The sequence below is a fragment of the Carcharodon carcharias genome, chromosome 4 (assembly GCF_017639515.1).
Source record: "Carcharodon carcharias isolate sCarCar2 chromosome 4, sCarCar2.pri, whole genome shotgun sequence".
In the NCBI taxonomy this organism is placed as follows: domain Eukaryota; kingdom Metazoa; phylum Chordata; class Chondrichthyes; order Lamniformes; family Lamnidae; genus Carcharodon; species Carcharodon carcharias.
This window is the reverse complement of record NC_054470.1, coordinates 128,834,594-128,859,937: the sequence shown is the minus strand read 5'-3', so window position 1 is coordinate 128,859,937 and position 25,344 is coordinate 128,834,594. Positions and strand designations below refer to the sequence as shown.

General features: G+C 43.3%; 1 protein-coding gene across 4 annotated transcripts in view; it reads left to right on the top strand.

Annotated features, from left to right (window-relative positions):
* pam (peptidylglycine alpha-amidating monooxygenase) overlaps nt 1–25,344 on the top strand; it is a 347,354-nt gene that overhangs the window by 296,360 nt on the left and 25,650 nt on the right. For 3 of the 4 annotated variants that reach the window (XM_041185953.1, XM_041185950.1, XM_041185951.1), the window contains 5 exons: nt 883–999; nt 7,210–7,282; nt 8,604–8,808; nt 12,281–12,490; nt 15,242–15,360. In XM_041185953.1, coding sequence (XP_041041887.1) covers nt 883–999; nt 7,210–7,282; nt 8,604–8,808; nt 12,281–12,490; nt 15,242–15,360 — 724 coding nt within the window. The remainder of the gene's footprint in view (nt 1–882; nt 1,000–7,209; nt 7,283–8,603; nt 8,809–12,280; nt 12,491–15,241; nt 15,361–25,344) is intronic. The other variant, XM_041185952.1, reaches the window with a different exon arrangement.

The window sequence follows — 25,344 nt, the reverse complement described above, 5'->3', positions numbered from 1 at the left end:
AAGAGAGATTTGGGAAACTGGGCCTGTATTCGCTAGAGTTTTGAAGAATGAGAAGTAATCTTATTGAAACCTACAAAATACTTAAAAGAATAGACAGGGCAGATGCAGGTAAGATGTTTCCCCTGGTTAGGGAGTCTAGAAGCAGTGGACAGAATTTCAAAATAAGGCAGAAGCCACTTAGGACTGAAAAGAGGAGAAATTTCTTCACTCAGAGGGTTGTGAATCTTTGGAATTCTCTACCCCAGAGGGCAGTGGAAGCTCAGTCATTGAGTATGTTTAAGGTAGAGATTGATAGATTTCTGATTAACAGTAATGTAAAGGGTTAAGGGAATAGTGTGGGTAAAAGGCATGCAAGTGTTTAATCAGCCATGATCGTATTGAATGGTGGAGCAAGCTTGACAGGCTGAATGGCCTTCTGTTCCTATGTTCCGATATTGGTGACATCTTGCTGACAGCAGTGCATCGTTGCATCACAGTGGTGATGGATGCTGTTTTCAAGAGAGGTGATTTCATTGAATTCAAGGATAGTGGCACTCAAGTTCACCCATTATGAGGGTTTTAAAATGAACTCCCAAGTATTTCTATCAGATACATGCTTCTATTTCCTTGATCCATATAGTAACTCCTGAGCTCAACCAATCTGATGTTGCACTGATGGATCAATAAAGAGGTTTGTGATTACTTTATCCTGGGCATCACTACTCCTGTCATCAAGATTTAAAGCGTTAGATTGTTATCTTCGGACCTTTTACCTTTTTGGGAAAGAGAAAGGGCAGTTGGTACGTTTAAGGTGCTCAGGAGATAGTTATTACATTAGGTATGGTCAAATGGGAATGCTCCATTTTACTAACTAATAATTTACTCATGTTTTCCTCTACTTAGTTCTTTTGACCAGAAGCATATATATCAGCCCCAAGGTATTGGACCAATTCAGTACAACACTATCCTTACTTTGGACCCAGTCAGTGTGAAAGTGCTTAATGGTGTGGGATCAAATATGTAAGTACAGATGATTGTGAACACTTTCTCAAACTACTTTTCTATCATTTCCAACAGGCTTTATCTCTGATACTCTGCAATATTTGTCGATATAATCAACCAAGCCAATCATTTTGAAAACACTTCTCAAATGTCACAGGTTCAAATTTATAACATTTTGTCCTTCGAAGAACGCTTTTTTTCAGTCTTACATTGCTTTGAAATTTTAATTAGTATGTCACCTATCGTCTGTTTATTGCTTAGAATATTAGGATATATTTCATAGTTGATTAATGTGCTAAAATGCTAATATGGAAGAAAATCCATTGTCTGATGAATTATTTCCTTATATTTCCTGTAAAGCAGGAAGCTCGTGCCAGTAACCAGTACCTTTCGAAAGAACATTGTAAACTACTCATTTAGGGTAATCTAGATTCAAGTGTATTTCAAGAATTGAAAACAAATACATAGCAACTGGATTTAAATTTAAATTTAAAACCAACAGAAGACAGGACTGTCACAGGCCAGTAATTATTATAAAAGATAAATACTGTGAATGCTAGAAATCTGAAACAAAACCAGAGTTGCTGGAAAAAAATACTCAGCAGGTCTGGCACATCTGCGGAGAGAGAAACAGAATTAATGTCCTGAGTCCAATATGATTCTTCGCAATTGATATGTCATTGGAGCTCCCTCCAAAGACATGGCTTTTGGTGAACATAATACCTTCTGTGGTGCAGAAAGGTGACAACCCAAGAACAGTCAGAGTTTGTCTAACTCTGCAAGGAACGATATAAACAATCTGAAGCTACAGAACTGCACAGACACCTCCCCAAATCCAAGCACAGTAAAAGATAAAAGTTTTATTGTGTGAATGTTTGGGCCTCAGAAGGATTGGAAATAATATTACGGAAGTTTTCAAGAGTAAAGGCTGCACCTATTCCTTGGTTTCTGGGTGATGGAGGGGCAGTGATGCCCCCCTCCCCCTTCCCTACTGCCAGCCTTGGGCTGCTGCGCCAAACTTTCCATCATCTTTCATATGGGGAGGGGATGCTAGTGACACAAATATCCAATATTTGCAGGAACCTCACCCTGACCCTGAACAGTTCACAGTCCCAGCATTCAGGATCCGAGCATAATTGCTTGAATTATTGACTCTAAGATTTCTGCAACCATACATATGAAACTAAAATGCCTTTGGCACTCTGGCTTAAAGAACTGATGATGACTTTGTCTTTCTGAACAGAACTAAAAAATTAGATTGTCAATCAAGCTCTGTTTACCGTGTCATTCAGTAATGCTGTTCATGTTTTTTAAATCATTCTTGGGATATGGGCGTTGCTGCCTAGGCCAGCATTTATTGCCCATCCCTAACTGCCCTTGAGAAAGTGGTGGTGAGCTGCCTTCTTGAACTGCTACAGTCCATATGGTGTAGGTTCACCCACAGTGCTGTTAGGAAAGGAGATCCAGGATTTTGACCCAGTGACAGTGAAGAAACAGCGATTATGTTTCCAAGTCAGGATGGTGAGTGGCTTGGAGGGAAACTTCCAGTTGGTAGTGTTCCCATCTATCTGCTGCCCTTGTCCTTCTAGATGGTAGTGGTTGTGGGTTTGGAAGGTGCTGTCAAAGGAACATTGGTGAGTTCCTACAGTGTATCTTGCAGATGGTACACCTTGCTGCCACCGTGCATTGATGGTAGAGGGAATGAATGTTTGTGGTTGGAATGCCAATCAGGCGGGCTGCTTTGTCCTGGATGATGTCAAGTTTCTTGAGTGTTGTTGGAGCTACACTCATCCAGGTAAATGGAGAATATTCCATCACACTCCTGATTTGGGTCTTGTAGATGGTGGACAGGCTCTGGGAAGTCAGGAGTTGAGTTACTCACTGCAAAATTCCTAGCATCTGACTTGCTCTTTTAGCCACAGTATTTCTATGGCTAGTCCAGTTCAGTTTCTGGTTATTGCAACCCCACCCCGGATGTTGTTAGTGGGGGATTCAGCAATGGTAATGCCCTTGGTTGTTAAGAGGTGATGATTGGATTCTCTCTTCTGGAGATGGTCATTGCCCAACACTTGGGTGGCGCGAATGTTACTTGCCACTTGTCAACCCAAGCCTGGATATTGTCCAGGTCTTCCTGCATTTGGTGATGGGCTGCTTCAGTATCTGAGGAGTCACAAATGGTGCTGAACATCATGCAATCATCAGCGAACATCCACATTTCTGACCTTATGTTGGAAGTTAGGTTATTGATGAAGCAGCTGAAGATGGTTGGGTCTAGGATACTTCCCTGAGGAACTCCTACAGTGGTGTCCTGGAGCTGAAATGATTGACCTCCAACAACTACAACCATCTTCGTTTGTGCTAGGTATGACTCCAGTGAGCAGAGATTTCCCCTGATTCCCATTGGAAGGTGCTGTCTAAGGAGCTTTGGTGAGTTCCTGCATTGCATCTTGTAGTTGATGCCCACTGATACCACTGTGTGTCAGTGGTGGAGTTTTGATAGTGCACCCTGATGCCATACTCAGTCAAATGCTGCCATGATGCCAAGTCACGTTCACCTCACCTCTGGAGTTCAACCCTTTTGTCATGTTTGAACCAAGGCTGCAATGAGATCAGGAGCTGAGTGGCCCTGGCAGAAACCAAACTGTGTGTTTGTGAGCAGGTTATTGCTAAGCAAATGTAGCCTGACAGCACTATTGGTTACCCCTTCCATCACTGATAATCGAGAGTAGACTGATGGGGCGGTAATTGGTTGGGATGGATTTGTCCTGATTTTTGTGTTGAGGACATACTTGGGCAATTTTCCACATAGACAGGGAGATGCCAATGTTGTAGCTGTACTGGAACAGCTTGGCTAGGGGCGCAGCAAGTTCTGGAGCACAGATTTTCGGTACTATTGCCAGAATATTGTCAGGGTCCATAGCCTTTGCACTATCTGATGCCTTCAGCCGTTTCTTGATATCACGTGGAATGAATTGAATTGGCTGAAGACTGGCATCTGTGATGCTAGGGACCTCCGGATGGATCTTCCACCCGGCACGTCTGGCTAAACATTGTTGCAAATGCTTCAGTCTTATCTTGGGTCCCCATTCATTGAGGAGGGGGATATTTGTGGAGCCTCCTCTTCCAGTGAGTTGTTTAATTGTCCACCATTCACGACTGAATGTGACAAGACTGTGGAGCTTAGGTCTGATCGTTGGTTGTGGAATTGATTAGCTCTGTCTATCACTTGCTGCTTATGGTGTTGGGCACGCACGTAGTCTTGTGCTGTTGCTTCACCAGGCTGACACCTCATTTTTAGGAATGCCTGGTGCTGTTCCTGGCATGCCCCCCTGCACTCTTTATTGGACCAAAGTAGATCCCCTGGCTTGATGGTAATGGTAGAGTGGAAATATGCCAGGCCATGAGGTTACAGATTGTGATTGAGTATAATTCTGTTGCTGCTGATGGCCCACAGTGCCTCATGGATGCCCAGTTTTGAGATGCTAGCTCTGTTTGAAATTTATCCCATTTAGTTAGCACAGTGGTAGTACCACATAACACGATGGAGGATATCCTCAATGTGAAGAAGGGACTTCATCTCCACAAGGATTATGTGGTGGCCACTCCTACCGATACTGTCATGGACAGATACATCTGCTGCATGCAGGTTGATGAGGATGAGACCAAGTATGTTTTTACCTCTTGTTGGTTCCCTCACGACCTGCCACAGACCCAGTCTAGCAGCTATGGCTTTTTGGACTCGGCCAGCTAGGTGTTTAGTGGTGCTACTGAGCCACTGTTGGTGATGGATATTGAAGTCAATCACCCAGAGTACATTCTGCGCCCTTGCCATAATCGGTGCTTCCTCCAAGTGGTGTTCAGCATGGAGGAGCACTGATTCACCAGCTGAGTGGAGACAGTACATGGTAATCAGCAGGAGGTTTCCTTGTCCATGTTTACCTGGTGCCATGAGACTTCATGGGGTCTGGATTTTGCTCATTTTTAATCTTACTCTTTCATTGAGAATTTAAGTATACTGTCACAGACAGACAAACCTGTGAGAATTATCGGCATTAAAAGACTATCAGTAGTAGTATTAAAGGTCTATCAAATCTGTCTGCGATAGACAGAGTTGTTGCTGCAACTTATGCACACCAGGACCCCCAATCCACCTGCTCCCATCAGCAGCCATTCATTTTATCTCAAAGAAGAGATTAAAAAACAAATAAGTAAACCCTAAGCCAATTTTGTAGAACAAAACTCTGGAAAATTCTTCTGCAATCCCCAAAGACAATAACAAAAATTACAGGAGATGTTTGTCACTGTTGAGACACTTTTCAAATACCTGACCTTCCTTTTTATACACAGTGCTATGAGCCACACCTCAGAACACAATCCATCCCCCTTCTGGATGGTTGCAGTGAATCTGCTTTCACTACAGTCGTTGGCAGCTTGTTTGAGTTTACAATTCTGAGAAGACATAGCTCCTGACTTGTAACCTAGATCTTATACCCATGCCCTCGATCCTCCCAAACCTACCTACCTAACTCAAATAGCCTTTCCAAAAGGATTGATTCAAATCATTTCAACCAAATCTCGGCAGGAAATTAACTATAATGGATTAGCCAACATCTATTGACTCAGGAAAGCACGCTAAAACCTAGCCCAGACTAATGGTATCAAAGTCCATTCTGCATTTAAAACACACATTGTTTTTGACAGACTCGGTCTATTCCTACAAAATAAAATTGATTACAATCTGGTACTAAACAAACATTCTTATGTAAAGAGCCTGTATAGTTGGCCATTTTAAGTCAAAATGTTTCGTTGGATGATGCTCTTACTTTGTATTGAAGCAACATGATGGGGTGGTGGGGAAGATTTCTATACCGTTCTATGATATCAATGACCTGGGAGTTTCTGCGGGTTGCCCAAAATGTAAACATGTTCTATTTCCTGCTGTGACGTTATTTGCCATGAGAAGTTTAAAAGCATAACACCCAAAATGTGCTTCAGCTGGCTTCTGTGTAGTATGACAAGGGTAGATTAAAGGAATCCAGAGTTCCTGCTCCCAACTGGAATGCAACATTTGGTGTTGTGAGTGTATATATGAGGGCACCAGGTGAGGACAAATTCACACTAATCTGTGACAGGCTCATTGTCAAACAACCCATCAACACTCGCTGTTCAGGCTCTAAATATGAAGATAATAGGGGTGATTAGACGTGTGTAATTGTACCCTGACATGCCTTTGTAAGAGGGGGAATAAGGAAAAGAAATATTTTTTAACATTCACTGAAAATTTTGCAAAAGTACAATTTACGATCATTCTGAAATCCACTTCCCTCTGACTTAAAAATAAATACTAGCTTCAGTGATCGATGTTTAAATGAAAGCAGAAGAAACGTCACAAACATTTCTTTTTTTTAAAAGACATTTCAAGCTCTCTTGTAAATTTTTTTTTGTAAATAATTTTCTGAATGCAATGCTGAATCAGCTCAATATTTTTTTTATTCATTCATGGGATGTGGGTATCACTGGCTTAGCCAGCATTCATTGCCAACCCCCAATATTGGAGATAAATAGAGTCAACCATATTGCTGTGGGTCTGGAGTTACATGTAGGCCAGACCAGGTAAGGATGGCAGATTTCCTTCCCTAATGAACGTTTGTGAACCAGATGGGTTTTTATGACAATCGGCTATGATTTCATTGTCGCCATTAGACTTTTAATTCCAGGTTTTTTTATTAGATTCAAATTCCACCATCTGCCATGGTGGGATTTGAACCCCGGTCCCCAGAGCATTACCCCTGGGGTTCTGGATTACCAGTCGAGTGACAATACCCCCTACGTCCACCGCCCCCTCCTTGACAAAATGTTTCATCTTTAAAATGTAGAGGTAATATGCTCCCCACTATTCTTCTCTTCCATGTTTTGTTACACAAATCTTGCATTTTTAATAACCAGATAAACAGTTAAGGAACTAACTTATCCCTAACCAGCTAACAAGGGATGGTTTTATAGAGGGAGAAAGCAATCAGTGGTACACTTGTGACCATCCTCTGATGATTGTGATAAATGAAAATTGATGATATTTAGCCCAATTATGACTCGAGTCATCAACTAGTTTGTTGAAAACCAAGTAACTACTATGTTGGTGTCATTGGTGGCAAGGCTGCTAAATATATTTATTGTTCAAGTCGGTTGAGCATAAATATTTTGCCTGACAATCTGTTTTTGACATTGCAGTTTCTATCTACCCCATGGTATTAGCACAGACAAAGACGACAACTTCTGGGTAACTGATGTGGCACTTCATCAGGTAGGAGTCCAAGTTTGGTAAAGTCACAGTTTTCATTCCATAATCTTTTTGAAGAAATGCAGATGAAATGATTTTATAGGCGTCACAGGCCACTAAATGTCATTTCTTTTGTCCAGTTAAGTGTCACTCCCTTTGTTTTGTGTCTATGACATCTTTGTCAATCTCTCCTTAGCTGTCACCTATCCCTGACCTTCTATCTTGTTTCACCTGCTCCACTCCCTCTTAAACATTATAAAATCCATCACATTTCTACTTCTCTTTAGCTCTGAAGAAGAATCACATGGACTCGAAATATTAACTCTGTTTCTCTCTTCACAGATGGTGCCAGAACTGCTGAGTTTTTCCAGCATTTTCTGTTTTTATTACTTAAGAGTCATGTTGAGCAATACGTTCATAAGTAGTAATTATGTGATAATGAAGCAATCCAAAACTGGATCTGGACACAATACCCAGTGTTTGGACTGACAAGTAACATGTGAGATTAATTCCTGAGCAGTATCAGATGATGACCATTTCAGGAAAGCAAGGATTCAACCAACATCTCCTGACCTTCAAACCTGCCACCATCGCCAGGTGCACCATCACCAGACATTACCTCTGCTGCCCCAATTATCAGCATCTTGGGGATCAGCAATGTTTAGAGGCTTAACTGGACTAACTATATCACCAAAGTGACTACAAGAGTATGGAAAAGTCTCAGTGCTTTTCAATGAATGTCTGATCATCTGAACCCACAAATCCTTTATACAATTTAAAGGACTGTGATGGAATACTCATTGCTTGTTTAGTTGGTTGGAACTGCAGCAGCACTTAAGAAACTGTACACCATCCAAGACTAAGCAGTCTGTTTGATTGGAACCCCAGTCACTGAGCTTGATAACCGTTCTTTTTGCTGCCTTACACTGTGGAGAGTACGCCACAGGAGCATTGTAGCAACTAACCAAGGTTATTATAGCAGTATTCCCTGCCCCATAATTGATACTACAGTGAAGAATCAGAACACCAATATCATGGGACCATTATTTCCTCCAAGTCGCACACTACCCTGCTTTAGAAATATTCCTTCAGCATCAGTGAATCCAAAATCTTGGAATTCCCTATTAAGATGATAGCCCACTGCTACTATCTCAGGACAGCTGGAATAGAGCAATGAGTGTAGCTTTGCCTGGCTTACTGATACCCCATGAACAAATACTTTTTCCAAAAATTATTTTATTTTATAATTGTGATCAAGCATCATATTTCTAATAAATTATATGTTTTGTGTAACGATTACATTTAATATTATGATAACTGTTTTTACTTCCTTGTACAAAAAAAGGTTTTCAAGCTGGGACCTAGAGGTGACTATTTATTAGTTCTAGGACAAGCCTTTCAGCCAGGAAGTGACAGCAGTCATTTCTGTCAGCCCACTGATGTGGCAGTGGATCCAGCTCATGGTAATGTCTACGTGTCTGATGGCTACTGCAACAGCAGGATTATTCAATTTTCTCCAGAAGGAAAGTTCATTATGCAGTGGGGAGAAGGTAAGGTCGTTATAGAAAAAAAATTTAAAGCACTTGTTTTTAAAAGCAGAATTTGGATTCTCAAAAGACTTCAAAATACAATGTTGCCGCCTGAGTGGTGGTAGTTGCAATGTACTAGCAGCGTGGAAGGGGGAATGGGCCATGTGGCATTGCCCATTGTGTGGGACTGGATAAGGGTGGCAGGTTCCCTTCCCTGAAGGACATTAGTGAATCTATTGGATTTTTACAACTTTTCTGATGCTGATCACAAATTGTTAAATTAGATTTATTAAATTCAGTTTCACTATTTGACATGTTAGGATTTGAACTCTCAATCTCTGACATTCATAAGTACTAATAGTAACTAACCCTTGCATCTTGTATCTTCCAATCAGTACTTTTTAGATCACTCCTGGACTGTGCATAACCATCGTACTGCACCTGGAGGTGCCCACCCACACCCCACTGGTTAAAATAATGAGTATAGCTCACTAGATCACCACTTGAGATTGCCAATAATTCTATCTTCTATGAAAATAAGTTCCACAATACTTTCAGAAGTGTCAAAAAGAGACACTGTGGACCTGAATATTTACTTGGAGCAGTGAAGAGAATTGTGGTGGTGGGGATGGGCTGCAGCATTGTGTTTTCACACAGGAAATTAACAGCAGAACGAACTAAAACATTTTCAGCAGGATTTCTGCCTGACAGCCAGTTTGCTTGACTTGAAAATCGTGGACGTTATGAGATAAGGGTGGATATTGGGAGGAATCGAGGTTCATGGGGTGTGTAAGGAGGTAAATTTGATGGGCCTGGAAGAAACATTCCTGCTGTTATTGGTCCACGAGCAATGTTGTAAATACACTTAGCTCATGGATTCGACCCTCCCCACTGAGCTTTCCGTGCTAGATTTTCCCAGCCTGTATTGATTAAAAATAAAATTCCTGTTAATATGAAAGGACAGGGCCTCCTTAAAAGTTTGTACTGACCGACCTGCCTCCTGAGAATGAATTGATCATCTGACCTACCTCCATTTAAACCAGAAGTGGTCAAGATGAAGGCAGATTCGGTTCGAGTTTGGGATCTTAAAACTTATTTCCTCCTACCTACCCCCAACATGCCTGTTCTTGGAGGTTAAAATTCCACCCTGTGCTTTCACCTCTGATGTCAACCAGAACATCATTGATTTTTTAAAAAACGGTTAGCTGATGGTGGATGTACTTGCCTTACTGCTCTTTAAGAGAAATAGGTAAAGGAGTTTCTTGCTCACTTTTCCACATATCCTGGAGCCGGAGTACATATCCCAGGCATAGACCTAAAGCAATCACCTTCTTAGTGAGGGCCACTAGATGGTGTTGAGCATTCTGTTTGCATTTACTTTGCAAACCTGCCATTCAGTTGACTTGCCTGGTAGCTTCTGGCAGGTTTTTTATTTTTTAACCCTATTGGAGCTATGCCATGTGATAGGATTTTTGTATTTTTTATTGAAGATTCAGAATAATCTCAATGCTGTTCTTGAGTTAGCTGGTAGAAGGATTATGAGAGCCAGATGTTGTAACTTACCTTCTGATTCTTTGTTCTGTGCTGACCTCACATGGGGTGCTGGAGTTGGCCTCGAGCATTGGGTTTGGGAAAGAGAAAATTCACAGGCAGGATTTATTTTTTAAGAAAGAGACCTGGGAGTATACGTGCACAAATCGTTGAAGGTGGCAGGGCAGGTTGAGAATGTGGTTAAAAAGACATACTGGACTTTAGAGGCATAGGGTACAAGAGCAGGTAAGTTATGGTGAACTTTTATAAAATGCTGGTTCAGGCTCAACTGGACTATTGTGTTTACTTTGGGAAGGACATGTAGGCTTTAGAGATGGTGCAGAACAAATTTAGGTGAATAGTTCCAACAATGAGAGATTTCAGTTATGTGGACAGCTAGATTTATTCTCCGTAGGGAAGAAAAGGTTGAGAGAAGACTTGACAATATTCAAAATCATGAGGGATATGGACAGAGTAGATAAGAGAAACTGTTCCCACTAGCAGAAGGATCAAGAACCAGAGAACACCAATTTAAGTTGATTGGTAAAACAACCAAAGGGACACAAGGAAAATGCTTTTTTTACAAAATGACTGGTTAGGATCTGAAATGCACCACCTGAAAATATAATGGCAACAGAGTCGATCAGTGCTTTCAAAAGGGAATTGGATAAACACCTGAAGAAAAAATTTGCAGAGTTATAGAGAAAGGACAATGGAGTGGCTCTGGACGAGTTGCTTTCGCAGAGAGTCGGAATGGACACTATGGGCTGAATGGCATCCTGTACTGTAAACATTCTGTGATTGCTAGGTCCTTCCTGTAGGTATATGCCCTACCTCCATCATCATGGTGGCATTATAACAATGACTTAACAAGTCACTGGATGTAAATCTGATCCTCAGATGCTTTATTGGGAAGTGGTCTGTATGGTCCCAAGACTCCAGGTAAAATTGTTGCTGGCTTTTGTTGTTGATGTTTTTCTTAAAACTAAGTTGCAGATGTAAAGCATCAGTGAAGATCAGCAATGTTTGTCAATCATCTGATCCAATACATGGCCAGAATTTTACATTCGGCGAGCAGCTGAGCACCCGACACGCCGAAACTTAAATGGCACGCGGTGATGTCGGGCGTGTGTCCCGACCTCACCATGCGCTGACACACACCGGAGTCGGCTGTGTATCCACCGGTAATTGATAGGCCTATTTATTAATGACCTAATTAACCTGAATTTTACGCTGCCCGTCCAACCTTAAGGTCCAGCGGCCTTTACATTTTTTAGAAACCTCATCCACAAGTGGAATGAGGTTTCCTAAAACTATTACAAACTAAATAAAAACGTACTTTTGAAATTAAAAACATGTCCCACCTCATGTGACATGTTTCTTTGAATTTTTATTGTACTTATTAATTTTTTCAAAAAGCACTTCAATCTCCCTGAGGCAGCTCTGTGCCTCAGGGAGATTGAAGTGCTCTTTTGCGCGCATGCTTGAACTGTGTGTCAGGCCCACTCTCCCTGCTACCTCTGCCTGCACAGGTAATGCGCTACCACTCACGATCCATGCAGCGCGGGCCTTAATTGGCCCACCCGCTTAATATCGCGGTGCGGAGCCGATTGCGGGCAACGGTCGGCTCCCCACCCGATCCCACCAAGCCCACCCAATGACTGGAAAAGCCTGGCTCATGTGTTGTGATTGACTGATTTACACCTGATAGAATAGCTTTATACTGTAAGTGATGTTTTGGCAGGTATAATTCATTACAAATGGTTGGCAATAAATTGCAAGTTAGCAGTTTAATTGGTTAGATCTAATATAAATGATGTGACAAAGTCACAATATGCGAGAATAGTGATGTTGTGTGACGGCTTTAAATCACTGTCAGATTTATTTTCATTTTTTTCAAGTGTTCGCTTTTTTTACTGCTCTGCATTAATTTTAAACACAAATCTTAATTTTTATATTGCAGGAAGCTCACTTTCTGGAATACCGAAACCAGGTCAATTCTTCATTCCACACAGCTTGACATTTGTGCCAGTATTAGGCCAGCTGTGTGTCGCTGATAGAGAGAATGGGCGGATCCAGTGTTTTATAGCACAGTCAGGACAATTCCTTCGGGAGATTCAACATCCTGAGTTTGGAGAGCGACTGTTTGCAGTGTCCTATACACCTGACAATGGTAATACTGGAGATTACCTGTGCAATGATGTTTTTACACTTGCAAAATGTGGTTGCACATCCTTTAAAACTTCAAAATTTAGTTAAAGACATGTTATGGATTTTTGGAATTGCAATTCCTTATCAGATTGAAAGTTAAGAGTTAAGCAGACATTTCAGCAGATTTGAATAAAACTCCCAAGTAAAATTCTAATGGATACCATGGTCCTTCTCTCTGTTACTCCATTTCTCCTCTCTGTGACTTCTTCCCCTCGTCTTTTCCTAACATTTTTCTCTTTTTCTGGACTTATTTAGTAACCCATTTTTTTGTGTTCAAACTGATGAAAGGTCCATATTTGAAACATCCTAATTTGTTTTTTTTTCCTTTACAGCTATTGACTGACCTGCTGTGTATTTCCAGGATTTTCTCATTTAATTTCAAATTTCCAGCACTTGCAGTTTTCCCTATTTATTTTAACATTTTGCGCTAATGCATAGTACAAAGCGCGGCGGGGGGATAAGTGGCTAAGTAATTAAGTGACATTAGTGGTGATTAAAACTAAATGTATAACATTGTAAATGCACAAAAATGCTAATTCTAACAAAATCATTTGCCCATCAGTGTGTGATGTATGATAAATATATAAATTGTACAATATCAGCTTCTCCAACATTTTTTACCACATATTCCTGCGGTCTTTTGCTTGCTTCATGGAGATTGTGTTCTTTATTTGGGCTTTACCTGCTGATGTTTTTGCATTCTGTAGTGCTCCTCAGTTCCTGTTTTGGGCTCTTTGCCATGCATAGGTCACTAATCGTTTGGTCATGTGCATAATTTAACCTTTGGAGCCCAGGTAAATCTACACTGTCCTTAATCTAAGACCAATATGTCCTTCCTCAAGTGCAATTCCCAAACCTGAACACAACGTTCCAAGGGCTGGATTTTACACCCTGCTGGTGGGTTTGAAGGTGGGGGTGGGTTCATAAAATCCAGCGAGTGGCCTGCCTGCTGCCTACCTGCCCACTGTCTGAAAGTTTACAGGGGTTGGTGGAGGAGTTGAGTGGCCTGCCCACCCTAATTGATACCTGCTGAGGACCTTACCCTGCCCTGCCGTTATTTTACTCGGGGCAGGGTGAGGCCCATGCCAAGTTTTAGCTCCCCACTACTTCCCCCCACCCCATAATACCCTCCTTTACCCTCCCCATCCTCCCACTCTCCTCACCCTCTCATCGGGGCTGTCAGCCTGGCCGCAGCGAGAGAGCCTCTTTTTCAGGACTGGTTGCAGTCCCAGCAGTGGCTCCAGCCTGGCGCTGCTGGGACTACAGAGCTGCCGGCCATCCAATTTGTCGGCAGCTCTTGAAGGCGGGACTTCCTCCTGAAATAGAGAATTGACAATGCTCCCAGCATTAAATTGCTGAGGGGCAGCCATCAGTAAGGTGGCTGGGCTTGCTATCAGCTTCTTACCCAGGTGGTCAGAGACCATGTCGCCCTGTAAAATTCAACTCCAGAAGTGGCCTAACTTTGTAGCTGAGCTGTAACATAACCTCTATCCATTTGTATTCTAGTTCCCTAGATATAAAGCACAGCATTCCATCAGCTTGTTTGATAATTTTCTGCACCTGCCTAAAACATTTTAATCTATGTATATGACTCCCGTGTCTCCTTGGAATTCCACTGTTTCTAGATTTTCATCATTTCGGTCCAAAGTGGATGATACATTTGAAATCTGTTTGCTACAGTCTTTCTATTCACTTAATCTATGAATATTGCCTTGCAATTTTAAGTTTCTGTCTACACTGTTTACAATGCAGCCTATCTTTGTGTCACTAGCAAACTTAGATATGTGGTTCTCTATCCCATCCTGTAAGTTGCTTTGGGTAAATGGTTGAGGCTGCAACACAGATATTTGCAGGACACCACTAATCCCATTCTGCTCATTTGTGAGAGCCATATAAAACTATATTCTGAGACAGACTGATGAAAGAGGAAATAAAATGGCGGAAAGTGACGCATAAAAATTAAGAAATGGAGACACAAAGAGAAACATAGGCACAGTAATGAGAAAAGCATGAGAATCATGGAAAAGGGAAAAAGAGTGGTATACAAAGAGGGAGGAAGGAATTGGGAAAAAAACAAACATAGGTACTTGCAGCAACAGACAATTACTTTCGGTAATATTTAATGACTAAGTATATTATGTAATCGTCCATTGGGCATGAATTGGTTCAGTATCTCTGTTATTAGGAAATGGCATTGTAACAATGCCATGAGCACCGGAATAGGAAATCCACTATCAGTATACAGTAAATAAATTATATATCTAAACTGAGTGAGTATAACTGCATTTGCAAGGATTGCAGAAGTTCAAGAAGATGACCCACCATCCCTAGGACACCAAGGAGGAATGATGAATGTGGCCTCGCCAGTATCATCTGCGAAAAGGAAAAAAAAATTGAAGGGTTCTTTACATACTCAACCATAGTTGTTTTAACAACAGCTGTGTGAGTAACTTAAAAGTACATAAATCCAAAACTGACAATTCATAAAATAATTTTAGGTAATGCTTTATTATCCTATTCTGGAAAATAGACTGTCCAGTCTATGTGGAGGACTCATTACAAAGTCAACTGTGATAAATATCAGCGAAGAAGTTACCTTCAACCTTTAGGACCAAATTTCCAGAATTAAATCCATGATCAAAATCATTCTTTGTTGCACTTAGCTATTTTATGACTTGATTTATTTATCTATTATTATATTATTTTATTTTAGGTGGGCAGTTATATGCAGTAAATGGAGAAGCTCTTGTTGGCAAGGGAGTACCAGTGCAAGGATTTGTTCTGAATTTTACGACTGGAGAATTACTGGACATCTTCAAACCAATCAAACAGGTACTTGGAATAAAGAAAACAAACTTCTGCTGTGAGAATTCTAAACTAAAAATAACATGGTACAGAAGTGATTTTCTGCTGAAATATTTATAATGTATTTCATAGCACCAGTTCAGAAAATTTACCAAACGCGCTGTTTAATTATGTTCATTGTAATAATACAACACAAAGGTTAGATTGTCCCTTACCTAGGGGAGATAAAAATACATTAGGGTCACTATTCTGATTACCATCTAGTAACACTTTCTGTAAAGTCCATGTTTTTGACTGTTGGCTAAGGTTTAGTTGCTATGGGCAGAATCGTCCCAGAATTGAACTGATTGCGGTAGCAGGCGTGAAAACAGCTTTCGACAGGTTTTCGCACCGTATCATCCGCTTCCTGTCTCATTAATTATGCAGCCACAGGAAGCACACCATCTTGCTGGCGAGTGGTCTCTGAATTGCCCGCTATGCTTTTACCTCACCGTTTCTTCATTCCGGGTGCCATATCTAACTGCAGCCTCGTGCCAACAGTTCTCAGTGCTTGCAGCCCAGGATTGCTCCAATGAAGACATGGCTCTGAATGCCAAGAAGAATTCAGTGACCCATCACTGGTATGTCTTCTGGTGGGCTGCCGTGATGTCCTCCACCCCCGCACTGGCTACAGAAGGTTCAGCAATCTCACCACTCTGGCTTAGGAGGCGGTGGCAGTGGTGGTCAGAGCCAGCACTGCACAGAAAAGGTTAGTCATCCAGTGCAGAAAGAGGATGAATGATCTCATCTGTGTTGCCAAGGTAAGGCAACCATCTCATCACTCTAAACTCGACACTCACAAGGCCATCACACATTCACTGGTAACCACTCACTGCTAGCCCATTGGATATCACCCCTCACTCTCACACACACACACCCTCTCATCTCCATCTGGCCTCATCTCTCCTGGAGACTGTCTCCTCAGCCCCTCCATCTTGAGGCCACTTGCGTAGATCAATATTGCACCCCACATATCCCCTGGGATTCTCCTCCCCCCCCCCCTCCCCCATTTCCCCAGTACAGCCCTTGCCCTGCAGCCTCTTCTCTTGCCTGAGGCCACTTCTTCCCCTTCCTCAAGCAAAACTCTATGCCTGCAGCTGTTGAAAAGCCACCCCCATCTTATGTCTGGTCTAGTAGGTAGAGATCTGCCTGTGAGCCCCCCTAAAAGTGATGTGGTGCTGCCTGCGAAGCCTGGTGCTGATGACTGTGAGTGCTGCCCAAAGCAAGGTAGGTAAACAGCTCATCAGGTGCATGTCACTTGTGTATAGTTGTGATCACACCATAATGCCTGGATGATCCAGCGTGGGGGGATGATTTTGGCGAGCAGCACTTATTATGAGATGCTAAATTATTGAAGTTAGGTTCCCAATGTGCAGTGGTGGGAAATGCGGCCCACCATTGAAGGGTGGAGCAGACAATCGCAAACTGATTTTACAGCAACGTGAAACTGATTTTTGCGATCTCCTGATATTTTCTGCTCCCACCCACTATATTGCCCACCACAAACGGGAGCGGACGATTCCGCCCTATATCTTCATGATGGAATAACTTGGTATAGTTTCATACATGAAAGAAGGCCATGTGGTCATGGAACCATCTCCCAGCCTGGTTCATTGCTTTTAAGAGAGAAAAGGAGAGTAAAGAAACAGTATTGAAAAGAGGGTGATAAAAGTAAATAATAAAAATAAACAGCGCTTCCAAAGAGCCCATTAACCTTTTATTGTCTGAACCGGCTCCTGTATATATAAAGTGGATATACTTCTACTCAGATATGAGAATCTGGGACCCTGCTATTGGTGCTGTCCTGCAAGTTGTCAGAAATGGATTATGGAACATGGACTGCATTATCAGAAACAATGGTGGAAGTAAAATCTATTATAAGCTTTAAAAGAGAGGCAGAGAAAGATTTGACAAGAAAAATGTAAATATATTTGAAAAGGAGATGGGAGAAAGGAATTAAGTGACTTGAATCTGAATTTTTCATTAAGAATTTTAGAACTTGCCGTTGGCATTGAGTAAATCAGACAGCAACTTCCAGAGAATACATTTATGCATGTAAATGTGGAAATTGGAAGTTGCAGTACAAGTTACTTTGCTGCTCCAAAGTGACACTATAACAAAACTTGCCATTAGGCTCAGCAATGAAGTCCATAAAAGAACATGAATTTGGGGTACTTAACCCACTCATCACTAACCATGCCAGTAAGGGCTGGTGTTTTCAGTTATAAGTAAATTTTTAGCAGCGTAATAAGTTATAAAGTCAAACAATGTCACTGGCCCTGAAAGTTTAATTTTACCAATCATTGGGTTGAATTTTTCCCCCCGTCGGAGGGGAAGTTGATGGACCGGCTGCTTCCCATCAGCGCCTCTGATTGGAGGCGCGGTGCCATTTTAGGTGGGCGGGCCAGTTGAGGACCGCCCAGTGAGACATCCGCACAGAAGCGCTATGCCTTCCCTGTGCAGGTGGGGGGAATCACAAAATCGAGAGTGCACTCTTTCGCACATGAGCATGAAAGAGCGCACTCACCTCCATGAGGCTAAGTGCTGCCTCAGGGAGATCGGCTGCGCATGTAAAAAAGACAAAAATAGAAAAATAAAATTTCCCTTACATGTCCCCTCATGTGACAATGTCACATGAGTTGGGACATGTCTATAATTTTTACAAAATCTTTATTAATTTTTTAAAGCCTACATGAAACCTCATCCCACCCGTGGATGACGTTTCATCATTTTTCTAGTTCATTCCGGGGCTCCTGGCCTGCCTGCCAACCTTAAGGTTGGACGGGCAGGACCTTCAATTGCTTAATTGACCCTGTCAGTGGTCTCAATTAGCCATTGACAGGTTGGCGGACGCACAGCTGATTTTGCTGCGTTCCCGCCTTCCTGAAAGTTTAAATCGAGCGTGGTGACGTCGTGAGTTCCCCCAACGTCACCACGCGTCATTTTATGCCACGGTGAGCAGGCCCCGCCCCTGCTTGCCGGCTCGTAAAATTCTGCCCAAGGAGTTCCATTCTTTCAGAATATAATTAGTGTTAAATTTTTAAAAAATTTGTTTACTTTTTGGTTTGCTTCTTACCTGTCGCTCTAACCCATCTTACTTGCCCAATCTTTGTTGGCTTTCTGTAAATGATTTAAATCTAAACTATAAACTGGCCAGGTTTCCCAGGCTTTAGGAAAGCCTCAAAGGAGGCATTGAATTCTTTGGCAAAATATATAAGAACTCTTACAATGCTGCTTATGGGCCAGGAGAAGCAGGTGTGCCTCCACCCCAGCCACCAAGCTTATTTGTTTCGCTGGGATTGGACCACACTTGGTGCTCTAAATTAAATTGGCTCCTGTGAACTTGTGGCTCCTGGCTAGTGTATGTACCAGGGTAATATATCATCACCTCACTCCCTCCTGGGGTTGGGGTTTAGTTCCCACCACAACCTGAAAGCTGCTAACCCGTGGCTGTGGCTAGTGGCAGAGTATTTCCCGCCTAAGCAGAGGCTAAACCTAAAACAAAAACAGAATTACCTGGAAAAACTCAGCAGGTCTGGCAGCATCGGCGGAGAAGAAAAGAGTTGACGTTTCGAGTCCTCATGACCCTTCGACAGAACTTGAGTTCGAGTCCAGGAAAGAGCTGAAATATAAGCTGGTTTAAGGTGTGTGTGTGGGGGGCGGAGAGATAGAGAGACAGAGAGGTGGAGGGGATTGGTGTGGTTGTAGCGACAAACAAGCAGTGATAGAAGCAGATCATCAAAAGATGTCAACAACAATACTACAATAGAACACATAGGTGTTAAAGTTAAAGTTGGTGATATTATCTAAACGAATGTGCTAATTAAGAATGGATGGTAGGGCACTCAAGGTATAGCTCTAGTGGGTTTTTTTTTTTTTTTTAATTTTTTTTTTTTTATTTTATATAATGGAAATAGGTGGGAAAAGGAAAATCTTTATAATTTATTGGGAAAAAAAAAAAAAAGAAGGGGGAAACAGAAAGGGGGGGGGGAGGGGGGAGGGGACTCACGACCTAAAGTTGTTGAATTCAATATTCAGTCCGGAAGGCTGTAAAGTCCCTAGTCGGAAGATGAGGTGTTGTTCCTCCAGTTTGCGTTGGGCTTCACTGGAACAATGCAGCAAGCCAAGGACAGACATGTGGGCAAGAGAGCAGGGTGGAGTGTTAAAATGGCAAGCGACAGGGAGGTTTGGGTCATTCTTGCGGACAGACCGCAGGTGTTCTGAAAAGCGGTCGCCCAGTTTACGTTTGGTCTCTCCAATGTAGAGGAGACCACATTGGGAGCAACGAATGCAGTAGACTAAGTTGGGGGAAATGCAAGTGAAATGCTGCTTCACTTGAAAGGAGTGTTTGGGTCCTTGGACGGTGAGGAGAGAGGAAGTGAAGGGGCAGGTGTTGCATCTTTTGCGTGGGCAAGGGGTTGTGCCATAGGAGGGGGTTGAGGAGTAGGGGGTGATGGAGGAGTGGACCAGGGTGTCCCGGAGGGAGCGATCCCTACGGAATGCCGATAAGGGGGGTGAAGGGAAGATGTGTTTGGTAGTGGCATCATGCTGGAGTTGGCGGAAATGGCGGAGGATGATCCTTTGAATGCGGAGGCTGGTGGGGTGATAAGTGAGGACAAGGGGGACCCTATCATGTTTCTGGGAGGGAGGAGAAGGAGTGAGGGCGGATGCGCGGGAGATGGGCCGGACACGGTTGAGGGCCCTGTCAACGACCGTGGGTGGAAAACCTCGGTTAAGGAAGAAGGAGGACATGTCAGAGGAACTGTTTTTGAATGTAGCATCATCGGAACAGATGCGACGGAGGCGAAGGAACTGAGAGAATGGGATGGAGTCCTTACAGGAAGTGGGGTGTGAGGAGCTGTAGTCGAGATAGCTGTGGGTGTCGGTGGGTTTGTAATGGATATTGGTGGACAGTCTATCACCAGAGATTGAGACAGAGAGGTCAAGGAAGGGAAGGGAAGTGTCAGAGATGGACCACGTGAAAATGATGGAGGGGTGGAGATTGGAAGCAAAATTAATAAATTTTTCCAAGTCCTGACGAGAGCATGAAGCAGCACCGAAATAATCATCGATGTACCGGAGAAAGAGTTGTGGAAGGGGGCCGGAGTAGGACTGCAACAAGGAATGTTCCACATACCCCATAAAGAGACAGGCATAGCTGGGGCCCATGCGGGTACCCATAGCCACACCTTTTATTTGGAGGAAGTGAGAGGAGTTGAAGGAGAAATTGTTCAGCGTGAGAACAAGTTCAGCCAGACGGAGGAGAGTAGTGGTGGATGGGGATTGTTCGGGCCTCTGTTCGAGGAAGAAGCTAAGGGCCCTCAGACCATCCTGGTGGGGGATGGAGGTGTAGAGGGATTGGACGTCCATGGTGAAGAGGAAGCGGTAGGGGCCAGGGAACTGGAAATTGTTGATGTGACGTAAGGTGTCAGAGGAATCACGGATGTAGGTGGGAAGGGACTGGACAAGGGGAGAGAGAAGGGAGTCAAGATAACGAGAAATGAGTTCTGTGGGGCAGGAGCAAGCTGAGACGATCGGTCTACCGGGGCAGTTCTGTTTGTGGATTTTGGGTAGGAGATAGAAGCGGGCCGTCCGAGGTTGGGCAACTATCAGGTTGGAAGCTGTGGGTGACCTGTCAGTCAGCCTTACTTCCGGGCAGGGGCCCTGTCAAACAAAAGTCACATACTGTGGAGTCAAAACTTATGGGTTTCCCAACCATCTGCTCAATCACCCTGTCATTATTGGGGGCTGCATTTCTCAGTGATATTCTTTAATCTGATTGGCTGAAAAGCCTTACTGTTTCTTGTCCAGACACCATTCATCCCCTGTGGAGAGCACTCTGTAGGATCACTTGATGACAGCAAATCTCTGCTCCAAAGCCCTGTGGGTGCCTGTCAGCAGAGTTAACTGGAAGCTTCATTCCTTTGCTACTACTGCAAAATCCAGGATCTTTTAGAGAGTTGCAAACAACAAGTTGTATTTATAGAGTCATAGAGGTCTACAGCACAGAAAAAGGCCCTTTGGCCCATCGGGTCTGCGCCGGTCAAACAAGTACCTAACTATTCTAATCCCATTTTCCAGCACCAGGCCCATAGCCTTGTATGCCATGGCATCGCAAGTGCACATCCAAATACTTCTTAAATGGTATGATGGTTTCTGCCTCTACCACCCTTTCAGGCAGTGAGTTCCAGATTCCCACCATCCTCTGGGTGAAAAAATTCTTCCTCACATCCCCTCTAAACCTACTGCCCCTTACCTTAAATCTATGCCCCCTGGTTATTGATCCTTCCATCAAGGAGAACAGTTCCTTCCAGTCTACCCTATCTATGCCCCTCATAATTTTATACACCTCAATCATGTTCCCCTTCAATCTCCTCTGCTCCAGACAAAATAACCCCTGTCTATCCAATCTCTCCTCATAACTAAAACTCTCCAGCCCAGGCAACATCCTGGTAAATCTCCTCTGCACTCTCTCCAGTGCAATCACATTCTTCCTATGATGTATCTTCCTAGAATGTGGCACCTTTAACATAGCAAAACGTCCCAAGGCATTTCACAGAAGTGTTATCAAACAAAGCTTGACACTGAGCCACATAAGGGCCAGAATCTTTGGGTTGGCAAGCGGGGGCGGGCCCCGCTCGCCGACACGTAAAATGACGCACGATGACGTTGGGCGTGCACCCTGACGTCACCACGCGTCATTCCGATCTTCAGTTCAGTGGGCAAGCACCGGAGTCAGCTGCCCGCCCGCCAAACTGTCAAAGGCCTATTAAGGCCATTTAAATATCAATTAACATACTTAACAGAGCTGTTCATCCAACCTTAAGGTTGGCGGGCAGCAAAGAGCCCAGGCGGCCTTCATATTTATCATGAAACCTCTTCCATGGGCGGGATGAGGTTTCATGAAGGTTTTTAAGATTTAATAAAATTCATTGACATGTCCCAGGTCATTTGATACTGTGATTTCTTTTTTTCTTCTTTATGAACATTTTTAAAAATCGAACTAATCTCCGAGGCAACTCTGTGCCTCAGGGAGATTTCTGTGCTCATGTGTGAAAGAGCACGGGCCCCGACTCAGCCCTGACTCCCCACCTGCACAGGGCTTCCGGGTGGACATCACGCTGGGCGGCTTTAATTGGCCTGCCCATGTAAAATGGTGGCGCGCAGCCGATTGCAGGCGGCGATCAGCTGTGTGCCGGCTCCCTTCCAAACCCCCACCCCCACAACTGGAGATAATTCTTCCCAATGAGATATGAGGGCAAATAACCAAAAGCTTGATCAAAGAGAGAGGTCTTTGGAGCATCCAAATGGAGGAAAGGGAGAGGTTTAGGGAGGTAATTCCAGAGCTTAGGGCCTTGGCAGCTGAAGTCTTGGATGCCAATAATGGAGTAATTAAAATGCCTGAGGTCAGAAGTAGAGGAGCACAAATATCTCTGTCAGTTGCAGGGTTGAAATGATTACAGATCAGAGGGGTGAGGCCGTGGAGGGATTATAAAATGGATGGGAATTTTAAAATTGAGATGCTGCCTAACCATGGGTCAGTGTAGATCTTGCTATGAGACAGGATAAGAGCAGCAGAGTTTCAGATGAACTGAAGTTTACGGAAGGTAGAACATGGGAGACCAGCCAGCAGTGTGATAAACTGAATTTTCAGTTGTCTGCAGTAACCTCAATGTGAGTTCTTTATTGGCACAGAACTTGTGATCAAATTATGGGTAATAGATTCACAAACTATTGTGGTGTATTGTTACTCCAGTGCATTGTGCAGTGGAGTGGAGGAGTATGATGCACGTTAGTGTTCACAATAGGTTATTTGCCTTAGATGCACCATCTGGCAGGAATGAAAGATTATTGAGAAAGTTGTCTGAACTGCCTTGCAAGTAAGGTGTTAGGAAAATAAGAGAGCGGAGGAAAGATTTGTTAATTCTCAACCATTAAGGAGACAGGAAGAAGACCATGAAGATCAAAATGTATCCTCAGATTTGCTTGGCTCAGAATATCCTTGTTGCTTGTCTATGTAGCCTACAAAGCTAACATTACATACATGTAAATATATGTTTACTGTTAAACCTATTTCTTAAATGGTATTGACTTGAATAATTCAAGGATTGAAGGACAACAATGAGACACCCCACCAATCTGCTTCTTTATAGCAACAGTAATCACAGAACCACAGTGCAGAAGATGCCCTTCGGCCCATCGAGTCTGCACCAACACGTGAGAAACACCTGACCTACCTACCTAATCCCATTTACCAGCACTTGGCCCATAGCCTTGAATGTTATGATGTGCCAATTGCTCATCCAGGTACTTTTTAAAGGATGTGAGGCAACCCGCCTCCACCACCCTCCCAGGCAGTGCATTCCAGACTGTCACCATCCTCTGAGTAAAAAAGTATTTCCTCACATCCCCACCTAAAACTCATGCCCCTCACCTTGAACTTTTGTCCCCTCATGACTGACCCTTAACGAAGGGGAACAGCTGCTCCCTATCCACCCTGTCCATGCCCCTCATAATCTTGTACACCTTGATCAGCTCGCCCCTCAGTCTTCTCTGCTCCAACAAAAACAACCCAAGTCTATCCAACCACTCTTCATAACTTAAATATTTCATCCCAGGCAACATCCTAGTGAATCTCCTCTGCACCCCCTCCAATGCAATCCTTCCTATAATGTGGGGACCAAAACTGCACACTCCAGCTGTGGTCTCACCAAGGTTCGATACAACTCCAACATGATCCCCCTACTTTTGTAATCTATGCCTCGATTAATAGAGGCAAGTGTCCCATATGCCTTTTTCACCACCCCACTTACATGCCCCTCCAACTTCAGAGATCTATGGACACACTCGCCAAGGTCCCTTTGTTCCTCAGAACTTCCTAGTGTCATGCTGTTCATTGAATACTTCCTTGTCAAGTTACTCCTGTATACACAAAGTGTATCACCTCACACTTTTCAGGGTTAAATTCCATCTGCCACTAATCTGCCCATTTGACCATCCCATCTATATCTTCCTGTAGCCCAAGACACTCAACCTCACTGTTAACCACTCAACCAATCTTTGTATCACCCGCAAACTTACTAATCCTACCCCCCACATAGTCATCTATGTCGTTTATAGAAATGACAAATATTAGGGGATCCAGCACAGATCCCTGTGGTACGCCACTGGACACTGGCTTCTAGTCACTAAAGCAGCCTTCTGTCATCACCCTCTGTCTCCTACAACTAAGGCAATTTTGAATTCACCATATCAAATTACCCTGTATCCCACGTGCATTTGCCTTCTTTATAAGTCTCTCAAGTGGGACCTTGTCAAAGGCTTTGCTGAAATCCATATAAGCTACATCAACTGTGCTACCCTCATCTACACACCTGGTCACCACTTCAAAAAATTCAATCAAATTTGTTAGGCATGACCTCCCTCTGACAAAGCCATGCTGACTATCCCTGATCAAACCTTGCCTTTCCAAGTGGAGACAGATTCTCTCCTTTAGAATTTTCTTCAATAGTTTCCCTACCACTGACGTGAGACTCACTGGCCCATAGTTCCCTGGCTTATCTCTACAACCCTTATTAAATAGCGGAACCACATTAGCTGTTCTCCAGTCCTCTGGCACCTCCCCTTTGGCAGAGAGGAATTAAAAGTTTGGGTCAGAGCCCCTGCGATCTCCTCCCTTGCCTCCCTGAGCAGTCTGGGACACAAATAATCCAGACTTGGAGATTTAAGCCTGCCAACACCTCCAATACCTTGACACTCTCTATATCAATTTGCCTAACAACCTCAGAGTCTCTCTCCCCAAGTTCAAACCATCATCCTCATTCTGTTGGGTGAAGACGGGTGTGAAGTATTTATTCAACACGCTACCGATGTCCTCTGGCTCCACCCATAGATTGCCCCCTTGGTCCCTAATGGGCCCTACTGCCTGGTTATCCTCTTCCCATTGATATACTTATAGAATATCTTGGGATT